Source organism: Chenopodium album, chromosome 25, assembly GCF_948465745.1.
Source record: "Chenopodium album chromosome 25, dcCheAlbu1.1, whole genome shotgun sequence".
Taxonomy (NCBI): Eukaryota; Viridiplantae; Streptophyta; class Magnoliopsida; order Caryophyllales; family Amaranthaceae; genus Chenopodium; species Chenopodium album.
Window position 1 is genome coordinate 28,430,535 of NC_137858.1, and position 22,051 is coordinate 28,452,585.

The 22,051-nt window shown below is 34.7% G+C and overlaps 1 protein-coding gene across 2 annotated transcripts; it reads right to left on the reverse strand.

Annotated features, from left to right (window-relative positions):
- Window positions 1-3,773: 3,773 nt before the first annotated feature.
- Window positions 3,774-21,849, reverse strand: LOC145614294 (uncharacterized). 2 transcript variants are annotated; one of them, XM_081669322.1, is made up of 12 exons: window positions 21,675-21,849; window positions 19,441-19,630; window positions 19,255-19,329; window positions 18,839-18,945; window positions 14,920-14,980; window positions 14,709-14,768; window positions 14,539-14,613; window positions 14,235-14,375; window positions 8,534-8,588; window positions 6,207-6,326; window positions 4,417-4,640; window positions 3,774-4,253 (listed from the first exon to the last, which is right to left on the reverse strand). In XM_081669322.1, the coding sequence occupies exons 1-12, from the start codon at window positions 21,704-21,706 to the stop codon at window positions 4,230-4,232; spliced, it is 1,164 nt and encodes a 387-aa protein (XP_081525448.1). In that variant the 5' UTR covers window positions 21,707-21,849; the 3' UTR covers window positions 3,774-4,229. The 2 variants fall into 2 exon arrangements, with proteins under 2 accessions (XP_081525448.1, XP_081525447.1); XM_081669321.1 differs by having other exon boundaries at window positions 6,207-6,329.
- Between the last annotated feature and the right edge of the window lie 202 nt (window positions 21,850-22,051).

Genomic DNA, 22,051 nt, shown 5'->3' on the forward strand with positions numbered 1-22,051 from the left:
ATATTAGTTGAGGATTTGAAGCCAGTGAAGGATACCGACCATGCGAATGTTGCTCGATTTTAGATGTGAAATCTAAACTAATTAATTAAGCAAGATGAATTGTGATGTGTAACAATGGATAGTGCTTTTTATAATTAATCAAAGGTATCTTTTATTTCCACAAAGAATATGTTGTACAAGATACAGCCTTCATCGATGATGTATATGATTTTTAAAGGGCGGGCAAATTATTTAGGCATGAGAGTAATTTTAAAAAGGTGAGGTAATATTATAAAATATTAATATACTTATAGGCAATAGTCACAATATGAATAATATTTCTATACTTAATTACAAAATGCTTAATTATTCTTACTGTTTTCACAAACATTAAATTATAATCTAATATATTAAATAAAGTAGACATTTTTGGAGAGCATTCGGCACGCCACATAAGCAAAGGTATATTTTTGACCAATTAAAAATTAGAATTCTATTTTATTTTAGAATTAAAAAATTCACTTGCCACCTAAATAAAAGCGACGAATGAGATTTAAGAAATTTGACACGTAGGTAAAAACAACGAATAATGATTTATGAGGATTTAATTTATTTAAAAAACTAAAATTTATCTTTTACAAAAATCATCTTTAGATATAGGATTTATATATCTAAGATAATCTTTATAGTGTTTATGATAAGAAATAAAAATTATTTTTAAATTGTAATTAAATTAAAATTTGTGATGCCTACCACTATAAATTGACGCATTCTACGACTCACATAAAATCTCATATCAATACAAAACCAAATCAAGCGAATTTTGTGTCCGTTTTAGGTCATCAATGGTTGCGTAATTCTTAGTTTAATTTTTAAATTTCATGTGTTAAATGTATATATTTGTGATTATTGCTTACATTGTGTTTATTTGGAAAACTTAATGATTATATGTTTATGTTTTGTTTATTGAATTTTGTTTTTACATGCAGATCTAATTAAATCAGATAATTAAATTCGATCAAAAATGATTGGAAAATCAAAGTACGAAGAGGTATTATATCTTTATAAATCGTTTACATTTTTTACATTTCTTATAAACCTTTTTAGTTTTTATTAATTAATGTTATGATTAAAACAATTTTTTTGTGATTTAGATAGCATAATCAAGCCATCAAATTAACTTAATTTTTATTTTTAATTACAGGATGATTGCGTTCATGCCTCAATTAAAGCTAACTTTGTAGCTTTTCGTCCAAAATAAATTGAAAGAAAAGTTTACGCCATTAGATACTTTTCAATCGTTACAAATAAGAAGCAATATCGCACGCATTGTTAGTGACAACAAAATAATGATTTAATTTTTTAAAATATTTTTGGGCAATTGAGAATGATGATAAAATTTCAATGCATAGATCTAGATTTGATTTTGTACAATTAAAATTTTAGATCAATTTCACAACAATTTTTCACTTCCGGTAAATATATAATGATTTAATTTTTTAAAATATTATTGTTCGGGCAATTGAGGATGATGATAAAATTCCAATGCATAGATCTAGATTTGATTTTGTACAATTAAAATTTTTAGATCAATTTCACAACAATTTTTCACTTCCGGTAAATATATACATTGATTTCTTTTATAAGACTATAAAGATTAATTTTATGTAAATTTTATTTTTGCTAACATATTTTATTTATCCATTTTGATTAGATGGAAAAGATATGGGTGTGAACGAAGTTGGTGATTCTATCTATAGTATACATGATTTTATTATTTTTTATTATTTTTATCTTTTAAAAAACAACGAATAATGATTTAGGATTTATATTATTTAAAAATAAAAAAATATCATTTCATATTAAAGATTTTATCCTAATAAGTAACAGATAAAATAATATCACATTTACAAATTTTTTTTTGAAAGATATCATATTTACAATTTATTCATATTTTTAAATTCAGTTGTCATATAATTAACAACCACGATAAAATACAAAAAAACAATAGAAAAAAAGTCGAATCATAAATTACATTTTTTTTAAAAAAAAAAAAAAACTTTTGTAATAGGCAATAACACTTTAATTAAAATATTATGTGTTTTTTTGTCTAAAACTTTTAGATAGTAAAATAAATCAAATAATTAAAAAAAAAAACATAGAATCTATATGAAAATATATTATCTTGAGATTTATATATAAAAAAACCGTGCATCGCACAGGCTTTCATCTAGTTATTTTACAAAATAATAACAATTGTTTCTACTCCTCAACAATAAATACAACAATAAGTATTATTACACATTCACTTACACTACTATATTACCGACACTTAATACTAGTTTATTGGGCTCGATAGCCACAACTAGTTAAACTTAAAAGCAGATAAATTATCAAAAACCAAAGGACAAAAAGAATATTTTGGAACGGTTTTTATTGTTGAAACACTGCTTTCTGCTTTACTACTATACTTGGCAGTTAGTTTGTGCTGCTCCATGTTCCAACCAACTTATAGCCCACTAATGGAGGCCATTTCCTTAGGTGTATAGTATTCCCATTTTGAATTTTATATTGTCATCACATGTTGACAATGTCCTTGAATTGAAGTACCATAATTGACGTGTTTGTCCAAATGTTATCAATTTAAGTGCAATAACTTCTTGATAGAGATGTGTAGAAGTGCGTAATTCTTCTTGATTAATCAATGTATTAATCAAGAAAATTATCATTAATCAATGTATATAAATATATAGGTATAGTCTGTAGTACAAACCTAATATTAGAGAAACAAGGGTTTATATGATTAAAAAATATACTTTTTTATAAAATTTATGAGGATAATATTAATATATACCCCTGTGCAGGAGAAAGACAAACTCTCAGACTGAATTTGAAGTCCAAGAGTAGTTGTCGAGGTATACCGTATCCTTGCATACTGATATGAAAAACGAATGTGGGTCACAAACATGGCCTGTAGCAATTTTTTCACAAACAATTAGCTTTGTTTGTTGGTGTTGAATCGGCTTGCTTGATAAGTAAGCGCATATACATCATCACAAGGTAAATCTTCTCTTTGTACGCCAAGAAATGAGATTATCACCCAAAAAGACATAGTATCTGGGGGTAGAACAATGCTTGTCAGGACCATTCCAATCGGCATCTGTAATGGAGATCCGGGTGGGTGTAGCGATAGAGGAAAACCATGATCAAGGGTACCTTTGACTTATGATGTGCTTAAGTGCATCAATGTGTGGCTCTTGAAGGGAAGACATGAAGGCAATAATGTTAGGTCTAGAAAAGGTTTGTTCCTTAAAAGCACCTGCTACACTCCTGTCTCCTGTGTAAGAAAGAATTAGAGATGACATTGCCATCAAGCGCCAAGCTTCGACTTAGAGTCCATAGGAGTGGGTTCAAGCTTTTCATTTTTCATTTTAGCTCTTTGTTAATCTCTTATGCATACTATGTCCACTCTACTTACAGTAGAGATACATATCTCTTAGCTTATGAGCACATACTCCCTCCTATGCCGAGTCCTAAGCACTGGGATAAAGTATATCTCAGACAACCTCTACCACTAGCAATCAGAGTACTTCCTGAGAGGCGTAAGTCAAAAAGAGTAGAGGGTACTTCAAAAGAGCTCATCTACTAGAGATGAGGTGATGAGCCTCACAGCATTGCTTACTGAATATTTCCCTTAAGGTCCGAGCAACCACAACTAGCCAATAAGCATCTACATCTACTACAGTTGCAGCACCTTCCAACAAAAAACAACCAAAGCCCAAGCTACAACCATATAGGGGAAAAAAATTAGTCATGCTATTATTTTTGTTTCACACATTAATCTAGCAGCAGCAATGCACATCAAAAGAGAAAAATATTGCTTCCCCCTCTGTACCTCCTTCGAAAATACAAGGGCACCTCAAAATACAGGAGTAGATTCAATTCCATAAGCTATTTGCAATTCCTATGCAAGTTTCATCCCATTTCTTAAGAAAAGACCAAGGCAAAAGAAAAGAAAAGAAAAGAACTAAACTTCACATATATACAATAGTTGTAGAATGCAGTTTGCTCAAACTCGAGGATGCTTTAGAACCATCTAACACAAAAACACTCAAGAAATCATGATTAACCCAGTTTCTGGGAGTTTCCAATCTAAAGATATGGACAGAAGATCCAATATCTGGAATAGTCTGCAAATTGTGTATTTGATAGTTATGCATTGTGCATCCTCTGCTCAGCAAGATAAAAGATCACATGCTCACTGGTGGACCACCCTGATTTTGATGAAAATAGAACAAGGAAACGTATAAGAATAGGCAGCATACTGATAAGATATCTAATATAAAAAGACCAGCAAAGCTTAAATACATTCATTTTGAAGTAAAAAAACTTGCAGCACTAAAGTGCACAATAATAACAATTTTCATAAACTGTTACCTTAAACAAGAGATCATGAGCAATGTGTTCCCAAGGCAATGATACAGACATTAAAGAGCAGTTGAGAGGCAACATCTCATCATCTAAATTATTTGAAGCAGCTGCGTACGCCTGTTTAGCAGCAACAGAAGCAGCAGATGCAGCTCTCCGGACAATTGTAGCAAAACCAAATCCACTTTTTGATTCAACAGGTGAAGAAGGCCTTGATGAATGCTGGCTTTGGTCTGGTTAAACAAAATAATTTAATTATTTATCACCAAGCACAATAATAAATTGAACAAAATGTTGAGATTGCATCTGAAATACAAATTAACTGTATTCAGAATAATAACTTCAGCTACAATCTATATTCTATAATTACAAATTTTTTGTACTCCGTAATTTAATGTAACGCTGATAATCTCTCTCATCATATTTTTCCTCTATATATCCAGCCACTCAGTATTAAAAATAATGACAAATAGCTTCCAAAGAGGATAATCTTTGTGTGATGTTGGTTAATAAAGTGTATGTGAAGGAGCATGACTGGTAGAGTTATAACCCTCCTCGAGGGGCTAGCTAGAAGATATACAAAGTCAGGAATGAGTTCCATCAAGGATTTTCACAACATCAGTGGCATCTTAAGAGTGGATACTCTATTAAAAGAGGTATTAATTTCTGTGGGGAAGAGGTAGTTGAACCATGGGCTTAGCAGCATCTAGAACAAGTTACAAGTCTCTAAAACATCAGTTTATAGCATGGCAGAAGATAGGAATTAATAACAGTTCTAGCTGCTTGACATATGGGGGGCAGGGGGTGACTCATAATTTTTTTTAGAATTCTCCGTATAGTTCTTAGAGTATAACTGCAGAGATGGTTTGGATAGGAGTCTGTGTGGACTATATCAGATAGGATCTTCCTCATCTTCCTGCAGAGATGGATACACCAGGCAAAACAACTGAATCTCCAAAGTAAAATTAATTCTGGAAAGAGCATTCATATGATTAACTTTTGTTAAAAATCTATACAGAAATCAGACTGGGGGATTATGTTAATTCATTACTACACGGAAATGACAGAACAATAACGTTCAGTTGTTTGGCAAACAAAGAACTTGAAGATGCAACTGTTGTTTATCCATGGAAAAATGAGAAAGAATTAATGTTGAGCAAGAGAGGATTGAAAGAGGTTTCCTTTGCTACACCTAAGCTTTATTCCCAATTAGATTATCAGCAATTAAAGGTTTCCCCTGATCATCCCCAATTTACACAAATACTTGATATCTGCAATTAAAGGTTTCCCCTGATCACCCCAATTTACACAAATACTTGATTAATTAGCCATAAACAAATGGAGACAAAGCATAACAAGAAATAGGTAAAAGTAACTTATAAAAACAAAGGAATGAGAAGCTAAATGCAAGCTCTAAGACATGTATTAGGACCTTTTTTTTGGTGTTTAGAGAGCCACAAGGGCAGGGGTGAGAATCGATCCCAGTATCTCCTGGAACCGGGAGGGATGCTATAACCACTTGAGCTATCCCTCACTCTCTGTATTAGGACCTATATACAGTTATACATTAACATTTTCAAAAATATCAACGAATTTTGCGTCTCTACTCTCTGTTTCCCATTAAGTCCAAAAAAGTTATAAACATATCCATTATTATTATGCTGCAAAAAAAATAACCACCTCCGGACCTTCACAGAAAAAAAAATAGATGACTAAATGCACAAACTCTCGTGTATATATTTTGGAAATAAAATGTCGAATGTCAACTAGTCCATTGAAAGAGTTTAATATTCTTGTACCTTCAACACCAGAAACAGCAACTTCAACTTCTCCACGTCCGCCTGGACCTTTCATGTAAATTCTGTCTAATTTACCTGAAGAATGACTGAAAGACAGTAGACTCCCAAAACGATGTCTCCCTGCTGAAGAAGTGTAGAATGAAGAGCAATGAGAAGGCAAAGCAAAGGCAAAAAAAAAAAAAAAAATAAAAAAAAAAAAAAAATGTTTAGTCTGATGTCAACATAGATTTCCAAAATCTATAAAGAGCATAAAGCAATGACGAAAGGTAGAATGTTTTACGCAAGTCAAAGCTCATGAACTCTAAAAATTGCAACACACACGAATGCGAGCCAGGATAATCTTTCAGCAGTATGGAAGTTACATTGAATTCTCATCCACAATCCCATAATAATCAAATATCAACACTAATTAGCAACTCAATTTCCAAAATCAGGGGCTGACTCAAACAATAATGTCCCAAAGTAGACCAATCTGATTAGACTGAAAAGTGCTTAATGACATGTATCAGTACCACAAATGCATCCAAGTGATCTCATCATTTATGGATGAGAAGCACAAATATGTGAGGTTTAGTGCAGTTTGCTTAGGTATGGCCAAGAAAGTACTAAGACATAAATAGCATATTAAGACAGCCTCAATGCCAATACAAGGCTGAAGATCATGTATGGAAAGACTGCATGGATGAAGTCATGATACTTAACAGTACTACGGAGTTCTGTCGGAAAGAATTCCTTATTTAAGACATTGTTGCTTGAGGACACAGACAACCGAGATCCAAAATGGCCACCCCCACTTATACATTATGACATATACGTACTATTGCTCGTTTTAGGAATCTACGGACAACACTATTAAGTTCAATAAATTTACAAAACAAAGAACAACAAAAAAATAAAAAAACAAAAAATAATAATTGAAGTCATAGTTTTTCACTAAACTAGTACATATATACCATCTAGTAAAGGGACAAAAGGGTCTGGTACTTTTAGCTTTTTTGGGGTGCTGGTGTTCTGCAGTTTCAAAATAGTATTATTACATCAAACTTTCACTGCACTTACTTGTGACCCGTGCTTTCCTTAACTTAGGCTCTATCCTCTATAACTTATTAAAATGAGTTCCAGTGAATAAGCCAAATTAAACAAGGGATCAGCAAAAACAAGTTAAGTTCAGTTAAAGTACCTTTTTTTAGGTTAGTTTATTTCGTCCAATATCAGCTGAGAAAACAGAGCCTGAACTTGAAGTATTTCAAGATTAGCTAAAAAAAAATCCATGTTTAAGAACTATAGCATTTTTTTAACACATTCTCATTCAACAACAACAAAGCATTAGTTCCAAAATAATGGGGTCAGCCAACAAATTCTTATTCATTGATCAAAATAATGTTATCAATTGCACAAGCGGAATCGAAATAAAAGGTGTAGTGATTCAAGAACAGCTTCAACTCTACATCTATAGTACTATAATAGAATGGGTGCCAAACTGATAATATGACACAAACACTTGGCTGGATTGGATAATATGGAGATCTCTCCAGAACAATTACACACAATACCTTTCAATCTCTACTAATGCATAAATTTCCTAAATGATCAACTTCAACCCACTTTCCGATTTTGCTTCTTTTTTATTCAAATCTTATATATCCTCCTCTATGAGTATTTTTAAATGATTGAAGTGCACCTCGGATGCACCTTGTGCACTTCTAGTGTGCCTCTTTGAAAGCGCTCTACCCTGGTTGAGCATCTTTTCAAGCTAAAGCTTAAGAAGTCCGCAACGTGAATTTTAATTAGAGGCACATAAGTAAGGCAAACTATAGGAGTACCAATAAAAATAAATTGTAACCAAAAAAGGATCAATATAACATCATATCAAAGATAGATGGTTATCAAGACATTGAGTCAGCAACCCAGATTCTCAAGTCATGTGCAGCCTTAGGGTACCACTACCCAGGGACTCAGGGAATCGCAGATTAATCCCATGTATCAGAAACTGCTAATCAGTAGAATCTATCAGAAACATTTCATCCACGTAACCACATATTCTCTTTGAGGTTGTCTAACTTCTCAAGCCTTTCATATGCTTGGTCAGTACTTGCCTATCCCATGTAATAATTCTTTAATTTTAATAAACACTTCATTTGTATTATCAGACTACTTTATGGATACCATACACGTTTGGTTTATGGTAATAAATGCTTGAAACTTATCCAATGACAAAGTCTTTTGATTGTATTCACAATGAAACACCAACAACCTTGACATTCCAAAATTGTCACTCTTTGCAATAGAGAACATAGGTACTGGATTGTTGAGTTGTAAGAAATTACCATCATATGCATCACGAACCATTTGATAGCTCACAAATCCAGAAAATATAGTAACCTGCAGCCATAATTGTGTCAATCACTCAGAAAGCTTGTACAGAAGAGTACATTGGACATTTCAAATCATATACTGAGTTCGATAACTGCTATAAGCCTATAATAACCAGAAATGAACATGGTCGCATTTCCCAAAGGAATTCCTACTTTTAACTCAAAAAATAACATTGCATTATTGCAATGAAGCATAGAAATAAACCCAAAAAATGGAATTTCTATCTCATATGCAGCTAATATTAGATTTCCAGATATGACCCAGCCAAAAATAAAGCATGTTGCCAATCACAGCATCACACTTTAAAGATCTAATTCCCTGCGATGGACAAGTCAAATTGAATAGCAGATAGACAATCATTCTTTATAAATATGTAACATAGGATACATGCTGACAGTTTATTCCTTGGTAAACAGACTCCATATGATCAGTGACCCCAGGTAAGCAGTTTAAGAGTTTTTTAATGTAACTTATGATTTATTAAAACTATACGAGTTGAAACCACATCGCATAAAATACAGAAGCCTATACGACTTGAAACCACATGGCAACAAATACAGAAGCTTATGGCCTCTGGGAATGGGAAATTTACGTCATTTACCCATTCTGACCTCCTGTGGATAGCCCCACATAATGTTGTCCATAAATTTCATTGACGTGTCATCTACTTCTTAACATATTCCAAAATTTTCCTAGTACATTCCCCCTCCAAATGTTGATTTCCTTGCGCAATATATAATAAACTGAGATCCTCTTGCTTGTGTTTACCATGTAAGCCACGGCTCAGTGAAATAAAAAACATGCTCCCATATAAGCCATAAAAGCATGCTTTCATAAAAGCCATCTCCCAGCTGTTAAAGTAGGCATCACCCCAGATCACCCCAGATCACCCCAGCTCTTGCAATCCTAGCAGCTAATTAGGACATCAGGTTAGCATAGTGATGATCTTTAAGACTTAAGGCTAGCAAGGGAGCTCCAAGCTATCTAACTTGGGGAAAGCCCTGCTCAAAGTCATCAACCAGAACAGCTTCATGAGGATCTACCGTATTTTGACACAAATTATAATTGATTAGTTGACATTATGACACTGTACCAATACAAGCCAAAGCAAGATTTACCCCAGACAAACTGCATTGGGAATATAAATTCTTAGATCAGATATCCACTTCCAGTAGCACAGTGAGCACTAATTTGAAATTGTGAATCCAGTTTCCAAGAGAAAAATAGCCTCCTAAACATATTGCAAATGGGACACAGGAACTTCCTCTATTATGTCACATTAAAACCTTTCATTAAACGTCCTGAAATCCCCTTATGCAGCAACCTCAAAAGACCATCAACAACTAGATTGAAGAGAAAAAAGTGACAATGGATCTCTCTGACACAGCACTAATAGGCGAAGAAAAACAATCTGTAGGGAACCCATTGACCATGATTAAAAAGCAAAGGATCAGCACCATTTTAACCTATACCTACACTACACACTAAAACCCTTTTATCAAGTAAGTCCTAACTCACTCTATCATTGGGGTCAACTGACCAGTTTAGTTAAAAAAATAATAAACAAACCATGCAACATTTGTGTAAACAGAATAACTCCAGTGATAATTTAGTAAAAAAATAGTTAACCCCGTGCGACAATTTGGTAAAAAAATAAGCTCAAGCGACATTTAGACCAAAAAATCTATTATTTCCTACAAACTCTTCAAAATGTGTATTTTAATTCGTTTTTGTACTTTTTTAAAATTTATTTTTCCCATTTTTTATTTTCCAATTGAGGTTTGGAGATGTTTGGGAAAAAGAGGAATTGAATGGTTGACTACTTTTTTCAACAAGATTTGGGTGATGGAATAAGATGCCTTTGCACCGGAGGAAAAGAAAATTGTATAAGAGCAAAGGCGGTGTCCAAAATTGTGCTAAGTGTCGAAGGATCAAACAAATGAGTCATACAATGAAACTTTGAGAGCGAGTGATAGAACAATGGTTGAAGATTGAATATCTCCGAAAACCAATTTGGATTTATGCCTAGAAGATAAATTGCGGAGAAAATCCATCTTATGAGACAACTAATGGAGATCTATTGGGATGAGATAAAGGATTTAATGGTTTTTATTGATTTGGAATGGCATACAATAAGGTTTTGGTATGTTTTAACAAGGAAAGACATTTCGTAGAAATATATTGACATCATTAAGGACATATATGAAGGAGCTAGCGCAAGTGTGCGGATCACTCTGAGTTCCCTATTACAATTGGAGTTCATCAAAGGTAATACACTTAGCCCTTTTCTTTCTGATATAGTCATGCGTGAATTGACGAGTTCTATTCAAGATGATATATTATGGTGCATGATGTTTGCTGACGATATTGTGTTGATTGATGAGAACAACAACAAAAAAAAAAAAAAAAAAAAAAAAAAAAAAAAAAAAAGCGTGAAATGTAGTTAGAATTGTGGAGTCATGTGGCTTTAAGGTGAGCACAAGTAAGACAAAGTAATTAGAATGTAAATTTAGCTGCGTAAGAAACATGACGCAAGAGTGATCATCTTAGACGGGAAGATTGCCCAAAGTTGGGTCTAGTCTTTAGCTTAGTTTTAAAAAGCGCGCCTGGGCGCAAGGCTCACAAAAGCGCGCCTGGGCGCAAGGCTCACAAAAGCGCGTACCAAAGCAGGCGCAGGCTCCTACAAAAGGCACACGCCTTAGTGCACCTCAACCAAGGCTCGAGGCGCAGCGCCTTTTTGTTCAGAGAAAGAGAAGATCAAGGTTGAAATTATAGAAAAAACCAACAAAAACTCCAAATTAAATCTTATCCAGACTTTAATTCACAATTTCGATCAAAAGCCCTATACCAATTGAATCAATCAACTTTAATTTAACCCCCAAATTGAAAACCCTAAATTTATGAAACCCTAATTCACGATTTGTTAAGCAATTGGAAAATAAACAATTGCCCGACAGAGGTTGCCGGCGACGGTGGTCGTCTCTCCGGTGGGTTCTTCGACGTAAGTTGGTCAAATCTGCTTTTTTCTCCCGTCACTTTTCAATTTCTACCTTTTTAATTACCTTTTCTCTAGATTCAATGCTCTTCACGTGCCTTTCTTAGTTTCTCCCTTCTTTTGGATTTTAGCCGCTTACTCATCCTGTACTAAACTAATAATGTGCTTCTCCACTTTTTTTCCCAAACTTTTTTTAATAGAGATAAAATATATATATATAAAAACAAAAGTGCTCCTCATATACAAAAGGCGCACGCCTGAGCCTTATGCCTCGCGCCTAGGCTCCAAGGACCTTTTGCGCCTCGGTGCGCCTCACGCCTTTTAAAACTAAGGTCTTTAGGGATCTATTTTTCAAAAGGATGGAGAATTGGATGGAGATGTAGCTCATAGTTATAAAGCAAGTTGGTAAAAGTGGAAGTGCGATGGGGATTTTATCTAATTTGGCATGCTTCATAGATTAACGGGCAAATTCTACAAAACGGCAATAATACCAACATAATTATATGATAATGATGCAGAATGTTGGTTGTAAAGCATAGCCACGTGCATAAGATGAATGTGGCAAAGATGCGCATGTTGCGATGGATGTGTAGATATACAAGAAAGGATATGAGGGATGAGAATCATGAGATAATTAGGAAGAAAGTAGGGGTTACATCAATTATAGATAAGATAAAAGAGGATCGCTTAAGGTGGTTTGACATGTAAAAAGGAGACCAAGTGAGGTTCCGATAAGGAGGCTTGAAGAGTTGTAAAGTGTTAGGATCACAAAAGGCGGAGGAATCAATCAATCAAAACCTTAATCCCATAAGTGGGGGTCGGCTAACATGAACCAAATTTGATTATTCCGTGTAGTCATCGACATAAGAGGCGGGGGAAGACTTAAGAAAATTTGGGTGATTAAGAGGGATATGAGTGTTTTAGGGATATACGAAAATATGGTGTTGAATAAGGCAGCATGGAGGGAGAAAATTCACGTCAACGACGCGTCATTATTATATATATACTTTTGTTTATTTTATCTTAGTATTTTTTTTTAATTAATTCGTGTTTATAAACTTTATTGATTTTCTTTACTAAAGTTTTCTCAAACCTTTATGTTTTTTAATCACATGATTTGACCACTCTTTAAAACCTATCTTGAATTTTGATCTTAGTTCTCTTTTAAAACTCTTTTAATTTTACTTAGATATTCTTTATTTTACTCACTTCACACAAACTTTTTTCAAAATATTTCAACTTATTATGTTGTTATGTCCTATATTTTATATCGGACAGTTCCTTGACGACTCATACTCCCTCCGTGTTTTCCTAAGTATTACACATTGATCGGCACATAGTTTTAGGCAATTTAATAAAATCAGATAAAATAAGAGGTAAAAGGGGTAGTTGGAGTATTATAAATTGTAAAGAAAGATAGTGGGGTTAATAGTTTATTGAAAACAATGAATGTGAGAGAAAAGAAATTATATAAAAAGTAGTGGTTTGAGCAAGGACCATGAGAAGAGAAAATATAAAATCAAAATGAGAGGTAAGTGGGGTAGTTCAAGTATTATAAATTATAAAAAAAGATAGTGGAGTTAATAGTTTGTTGAAAAATAATGAATGTGAGAGAAAAGAAATTATATAAAAAGTAGTAGTGGTTTGGGCAAGGACCATGAGAAGAGAAAATATAAAATCAAAATGAAGTTTTTTGCCAAACAAGGAAGCATAACACTAAAAAAAATATGGTTGCATATGGCAATTGTAGCACTTAAAAAAACATAGAAGGAGTATTAGACGACCCAAATCATTTTAGGAATATGGCTTTGTTGTTGTTCTTGTTTATTTTGCTAAATCCCAAATTACCCAATTTTATTTCGAACGTTTCTATTTTTTTTCCTCTATTAAGGGGTTGTTATTAAGGGGTTGTAAAATCAAGGGAAATCTAATATTTAAACATAAAAACAAAACAATATGGGATTTTCAAATTTCAGATTTTTTTTTCATTGTATTTTTCTCTTATAACTCATGAAGACAAGAGTAAAACAAAGAGGACTTTTCAATTGTGTGACGGAAACATTAAAAAAAAGAGGAAGGAAACATATCAAAGGTGAGGAAATCCTACCTTTTAATAAGTTTGAAATAACTCTTATGAATAGTGTTCGGACAATTACACGCTCTAAAATGTTTACGCATTTACTTATTTGCCACATGAATGTTAATTGCCTCATTTTTTTTAACTCTTAAGAATAGTGTGCAGATAGTCTGAAAAATATTTGTTTACAAATTTCTCTCATTAATGATGCCAACAAATAATATTGTGCCATAAGGACAAACCGAAAGATCTCCCCGAACATGGCTAGATAAGGCACGTGCATCGTGTGTTAGCCGCACTAGTATTAGAAAAGTGTTTTGAGAAAAAACAAATACCTAGATTACAAATCTAGCAGTGATTATATTCTTCTTTTCTATGTCATTCGCTTGCTTTTACCATGAAGGTCATTAATGAGATACATATTAAAAACACATAGATTATCATTGAGAATTTTACTAACCATAAGGTTCCCCAACTTCCCAAAAACAATTTCCCAATATTCAATGTATTTCAAGGAAGTGGGATTCAATTATTTTCGGAACTCAATCACTGTGTATTCTTAGAATGGGATGTACCAAACCTTGGTTTTATTATTAGTTCCAGAATCTTCTGTTTTTGGTGACTTGTCAGCAACTTCATTCTCAGGCGTTTCACTAGGAAATGCTGCACCAGCATGTGCATTAAGGACCACACAGTAGCAATGATCTGCATCTGACAAAACCTGCAGTAAAATAAAATTAAATAAACAATAATAAAAATTTAAACAAAATAGGTTGGTAGATCAGCAGTCACAATGATGACTGAAGTTGTATTGACACACTTAATAGTTATAGCTCTTTGATAATACGAAAATAATAACAGTTTCAGATAATATGATAAATTACCACTGTGTCAAATGTGGAATCAAAGTCATCGATGGCAAAGCATATATCAGGATACGCCGGAAATGTTTCTGCTTCCTGGACATAAGATAGACTAATTCAGATAATATATTGACTATTGAGACATAGCAGGAAATACTGAAAACTAGATCTAATATTGGATTAGGACTCACCTTCCTAGAATCCAAATGGAAATTGACTCGGCTTGGTGATGCATAAACAGTCTTTACAACCTGTAAAAATATATTATTAATAAACACTGCAGATTTCATAATAACATGGAACAGTTTTTCTTGAGCTCAGATTATAACCAGATTGTAAAAAGTTTTTACAAAATAATTATCTAGAAAATCATCCACTATCTCATAAAGGAAAAGTACACACCTTGTATATAGGACTCAATTTTGTATCTTGCCCCACTCGATGATGTTGAAGGACCTGATTGCTAACATAGACAAGTCTCAGATTAAATAATCATGGGAATGTGTGATGGATCACCAAACGAAAGTCAACAGTCAAGAAGCGGTAACCGATGAGAAGGGGATAGCAGAAGCAAAGAAAAGGGAGACTTGAGTCAACAAACAACAAAAAGCAAAGTGACAAAACTCATTAAGGAGAAGTTAGGGAAAGCAAGCAACAAGCAGTAGCAATGTCTAAGGTTGGTTTCGTTATTTTGGTTAAGTAGTCACATGAAGGCAAATTGTTCCTTAGAAGCTTGAGTATAAATGTAGTAGTAAGCTTAGTAGTTGAATTATCCAGAAATTAAGTGAGTTCAGTGAATTCTTCATGAGAGTAGTAGCCTCAAGCTACCTTGAGATTTATAGCCTAAAGCTGTAGTTATCCTTCTTAGTTTGTATTCCCATATCATTAGTAATTAATTACTCAAGCTTTAAGCCTTAAATTAATGTTTTTTGTCTTCATCTTGGAGTCGGAAATCTGGTCTATAACAACTTGGTATCAGAGCAACGTTCCTGGCGGTTAGACACTGGAAACCTCCGATCTTAATATTTGAAGTATTAAAAAAAAAATGGTGGTACCCTTGTCGCAGCGCGCAGACGCGTTGGATGAAAAGATGGAGGAAATTGACTCTAGGTTGACGGCGATCAAGGCCAAGGTGCCACATGAGCGTGGCGAAGTGGTGAATGCCGCCATGGCAGATGCCCAGAAAGCCATGTCCGAACACTTCTCGCCCCTGTTTGAAGCCGAAAGGAAGAGGATGGAGGAGGTGCTAAGGTCGTGAGCCGCAGGAGGAGATGAAGGCGGTTCAAGGGAATCCTCGGCCTCGGCCACCCCCGGTGAGTCACCTGGAGGCGGAGAAAAGCCAGGTACTGGGCGAGAACGGGGTACGATTTCCGGGTGAGGGAAGGAATTATGGGCTGCCAGGGTGGCGACCACTAGAAACAGGAGGGTGGCGCGGCGGAGGATGGCGGGGAAGTGATGGCGGACACGGAGGTAGCGGTGGTGGAAGCCAGTAGAAACATCGAAAACTCGAGATGCCCATTTTCGGAGGCAATGACCCTGATAACTGGATCGTCAGAGATGTATTTTGAGTTTTATCAGTTAATGGAGAAGGAGAAGATGGAAGCAGCTGTGGTAGCCATGGATGGTGTGGCTTTGAAGTGGTTCCAATGGGAACACAAGCGACACCCGTTTAGGACAGGCCAGATCTAAACAGAGGGTGCTCAACAAGTTTCGGCTGTCACACTCAGGCTCATTCCACGAGCAGTGGCTGGCTGTCAAACAATCTGGCATGGTGGAGGAGTACCACTGAAAATACATCGAGCTTGCTTCTCAATTGGAAGAGATACCTGAGAGTGTGATGATGGGTCAGTTTATAAATGGCCTTAAAGAAAAGATAAAAACTGAACTCTGAATGCTCAACCCAGATAACCTTGAAGAGGCAATGAAATTGGCAGCCGGATTGAGGAAAAAAATCGGGTCAACCAGATCCACATAGGTGAAGTGGGTGGTACAAGATTTGGGTCAGTACCAAATTGTCCTCACAAACTAGGTGAGAAGGAGGGGGTGTGGGCTTAATTCAAACTTATGGAGTACCCAGTGGCCCATTAATAATTGAGCCCAAGACCTCTATTAATTGCACGCAGTCCAGCACTAGCTTAGTTAGCAAGAGGAATGGAGGTACATGTCGCTTAACAGAGTCAGAACTCCAAGAACGAAAAACGAAAGGATTATGTTTTTGGTGTGATGAACGGTGGGGAGTGGGCCACCGATGTTTGTGCAAAGAGCTCAACGTCCTCGTGACGGCGGAAGGCGGTGATGATAATGCTGAAGAGGGCGGTGGAATTGTGGTGGCTGAGACGGAGGCGAATGGATTTTTATGCGCAATGGTGAATGAATCTACCTCAAAAACGATGATACTAAGGGGCGTAATAGGAGGTCAAGGGGTAGTGGTGATGATCGATCCGGGTGCGACCCACAATTTCATCTCTATGAGGTTCGTGGAGAAGGCAGCGATCTCGGTGACAAAAAGAGGAATTTTCCGGGTGACCTTAAGAAATGGAACTACAATTCTGGGAAGTGGAGTGTGTGAAGGGTTGACTGTGAAGATTGATGGCGGTGTCATGATCGTGGAAGAATTTCTTCCTTTGCAATTGGGGAGTGTCGATTTAATTTTGGGGATTCAATGGTTGGAGAAATTGGGGGTGATGACCATCAACTGGAAGACTTGAGAAATGAGGTTCACCAGGTGGCTGCCAATCACGCTCACTGGCGAACCGACTTTGGAGGCGACACAACGTTTTCCTATGTCCAACCTTGAGGACAAGGTGAATCTTGAGCCGGTGGGTAATGTGATGGATCACCATACGAAGGTCAACAGTCAAGAAGCGGCAACCGATGAGAAGGGGACAGCAGAAGCAAGGAAAGGGAGACTTGAGTCAACAAGCAACAAAAAGCAAAGTGACAAAACTCATTAAGGAGAAGTTAGGGAAAGCAAGCAACAAGCAGTAGCAATGTCTTGGGTTGGATTAGCTATTTTGGTTAAGTAGTCACATGAAGGCTAATTGTTCCTTAAAAGCTTGAGAATAAATGTAGTAGTAAGCTTAGTAGTTGAATTATCCAGAAATTAAGTGAGTTCAGTGAGTTCTTCATGAGAGTAGAAGCCTCAAGCTACCTTGAGATTTATAGCCTAAAGCTATAGTTATCCTTCTTAGTTTGTATTCCCAAATCATTAGCAATTAATTACTCAAGCTTTAAGCCTTAAATTACTGTTCTTTGTGTTAATCTTGGAGTCAGAAATCTGGTCTATAACAGAATGATCTAAAACAAATGAGCTTAAAATACATAGTTTCATCCTTACAGCTCAAGGAGATCTGTAAGCATCATGCATCCTTCCCACAAGTTTCAAACGAACAATTACAATGCTAAGAATAATTTGGAGGCAAAGAAACCTTTTAATAACCTAGTTTAAAAGATTTCACAAAACCTCTACCACTTAGTATATCACATTTTGGAAATACATTAGGGAATGAATAATTAGTAGTCATTCTTGTTCTTCAATACCTTTAGTGGCTTCGAATTACTGCCATGTATCTTATACTATTTACAGTTGGTATGCAGACCCATATATTGCATCTTTAACAGTAGCTTATATAGACGAATCCATAGAGAATTAAATAGGTATTTTCCGTGATATTGGTAGATACTTTTCAAAGTTTCAAACTACTCCTTTTCTTTTCCATGTCAGCATTCCATATAGAGGTTATTATAATAGCAATAAGTCTGATAAATTCTTTGGATCCAAATAGAGCCTCCCTTAATAAAGAGAGTAAACAATATTGAAGATCTTTAAAGTGAATGTATGGACCTTAGGACTGTGACACGAAACAAAGGAATCCAAACAGGATCTGGATACACATATTGAAATATTACCATTAAATTGATCAAAAATTTACAATTTTCCACCATATTTATTCTTGAGACAAGACTTGTATTAAAATCTCCTACCAAATCGAAAGTGAAGAATATTGTTATGAGGAGCATAATTTAGCAACATCAGATCTTTTTCAATGAGAAGGTCAAAAGCTTTAAGAGGTCAACCAACAGGCTATTGAGGAAAGATATATACATCAAACCCAAATCATGATTCACCATTGTAAAAGCTCAAACAAGAGTTTATGCAACCCTTGCATATGTAAACATGTATAAAGACTCTTTTTCTACTTCTAAACTATTAAGTGTAGAGGTGGTGGGGGTGGGGGAGTGAGCAAAACTAGCAATTTTGATAGAGATAAATGACAATGCAAAAGAGCAGAAACCAATGTGGAAAAGACAGCAAAGCTACCTGCAAATAGCAACAGTTACTGTGAATGAAGTGTGAGCAATTAGGTTCAAATAAAATGATCGCCTCCAATCCACCTCCATCAAATTGTCACCGACCATATTATCCAACTGTATTAATAAAATAAACTGTATTTAACACTTATATAAATTATAAAACAAATACAGAATAGCACAACAGAAAACTAATATACCCCATATTCTATCCTTCATTTTATATTTCTTCATTTACTTTTGCAAGTGAACAATAGCTAGCTCCAAAGGCTAAGACAAATGTTCTGGTTGTAACCATGAAAAGTGATTACTTAAATTTTCAATTTTAAAACTTTCATGGCATCTGCTTCTCATGATATATCTACGAACATTGAAATCCATTATGAACACATACTAGTATCAATGCTAAATCAGATTGGCTTTTACCTTAGATGCCCACCTGCGTACAAAGTAAGGAGAATTGGCATTTAAGTCATCACTAGAACTATGTCCATGGATGTTCTGCAATGACAATAAAACAATACAAGAGTAGTGTAAGAATATATATCTTACTCAAAATGACTGATTGGCAATATACCCATGCAGTGGAAGGACAAACAAATATTTAAGCACCATTTTCCTAACAAAAAAAATGAGATCATCATCTTGGCGTCCTCTTGATTGCTTGCCTTGAACGAAATAAAGATTCAGAATATCGTGCCAAAAAGCTTGATCCAATTCAACATCTGATGCATCCTGCTCATCAACTATAGTCTTCCCCAACAAATTAGAGTGCTTCTTTACCATACACAGCAATTCATACCTTCAAAGCAAACAGTCCACCAAGGAAAAATTTATAAGAAGCAGGCAAAAAACTACCTAATGCAAGATATAATACAGCTGGTCAGCATCATCACAATGCCATATAGACAAACAGTTGGCTCAAAGAATAATTTGTCAACAGGAATTTACTAAATGCATTTTTGCAAAATTTTGAGCAAAAGATCAAACAAAATAATCCATCACCATGTATAAACCGGAAAAAGGTATTTACAGGAAAGCCAGCTCTATGAAATTTCCATTTCATCAACCAATAAACCAAGATTCTCAACAACAATATTAGTGTGAAGTTTTGAACCATAATCCCAAAAGGATGAGGCAGGGTTCATTTCTAATTTTCAATGAAAATGTTTAAAAGCATGTATCATTGTTTAGAGGCGGAAACAAATATACTGATCAGTCAACCCCCGAGGAATTGACCCTCTCCAAGTCATCACCAACCAAAAATAATTTGATTATACCTTCTGGTAATTAGAGCTATGGGGGAGTATTTGATCAATTAGGCAAAGAGTTAACAAATTTCTATACACCAACTAATCCAATTTAATTTTAATCTTCATGCCCTTCAATATTTTCATTAAATTAGAACTCGTCATTGTTGTATCATTCTTGACAAAATCCAGATAAGCAAGAAGAGAGACCAGAACATAGGTAGTCCTAAGGACATGCGCCACCTCTTCAAAACAAAAAACGCAGGCTTGTCTCGCTATTAAACACAAATGTGTTCTCCCCATCATAACAGCGGGTTAACTTTTCTTCTCATAATCCAACCTAATGGAACAAATCTTATTTAAATTTGATGCAAGCTTCTACTTCTTTTCATACTTAGAAATGATGGCAATTGTCAAAAATCCTATCAATAATTGAAATAATTCTCTATTTAGTGACAAAAATAACTATCAATCTTATCAATTTCAATCCCTGGGTAATATTATCAGCCCATCCAGCAATTCATATTAGACGTGATAACCAATTTAGGGAACATCTAGAACCCTGCCCACCTCAATCAAAACCTTTTGAACCCCTGACTCTTAGCAATGCCTACATTGCACCCTAGTTCCTTAAGCATAACATAGAATTCCTTAAAACCCCAAAGGTAGCTTACATGTGTGATTTTGATGACCATGCACCAACGTTAATCAATCAATCAAAGCCTTAATTCCATAAGTGAGGTCGGCTACATGAACCAAATTTGATTATTCCGTGTAACCATGCACCATCATTAACTGAACAATATTCCTACCACACTAAAGCTCTAAACAAGATAATTCATTGTTGCAATAAAGCAAGTGTGGACAGATCCACCCTTTGATTATATGTTACAGTCAATTTTATAAGGATTTTTATTGAATATGGCTATTATTGGACAGAATCAGCCAAATAATAACCCAATCATCAAATTATATTTGATAAAGAAAAGCATAAATACTCCGTATAGATTTTTATTCTACGGTTCTTTCATTTCTCTCTCCATTTTCATTTTTCCTTGCTCATTTATCGACGCCATTTTGAGTTTTCGCCCAATTATCATGTCATTTTTCTCAACTTCGGAAGGACGGAGCACACAATTACAACTAATCAACTATTACAAAAAACAAACAAACCAAAAATAAAATCGCCAATATGAGGAACAACTTCAATGTCAGCAAAATCTTAATAAATACGCAAAATTCATCCAGCAATCAACTAACCAAACAATGGGTAAATGCAAGTTTATCTCTGAGATAAATCTGTGAATATATCTCCTCTCACAATTTATTATTTTCTTTTATTATTTAAATGATAAAATGAAAATAATAAAGTGGCACTTTCATCAATGCATAAAGTTGTGAGGAGAGATAAACTGAAATGTTAATCTCCGAGATTAACTGGGGCTCCCTCACAAACAATAACATCACAAACTTATGAAAATACGAATTTCATAAAAAATAAATAAATAAAAAACAAGCTAGCTAACAAATTGAGCGCAGATAATAGGAAATCAATGAAGAAAAAAATTAAAGAAATTAGGGACGATGAGATGATACCTTGAAGGATTTTGAGCTCCATGAGAGAACATAATTGAGTGATAGATGAAAAGATTGGAGTAAAATGTTCAAATGAGCATTGGAATTTCCGATTGAGAAAACCGCGTAATTAAACGACAGACCCCAGAAGGTATGATGAGTCTGTAGAAGCAGACACCGAATTACGTAGTATAAAGAAGGGAGCATAAACCGAGAGAGAGAAAGGAATTCTAACATTTTATCAGCCTAAGAGCAAGATTAGCTTAAGATTTTAATTAATTTCCACATCAGATTTTATATTAAAATTTAATCAGATTTATCTCTTCAATCCTAAGACTTATTTTAGATTTATTTAAAATATTTATTATTATTTTTTATCTTTTAACATATGTATTTCA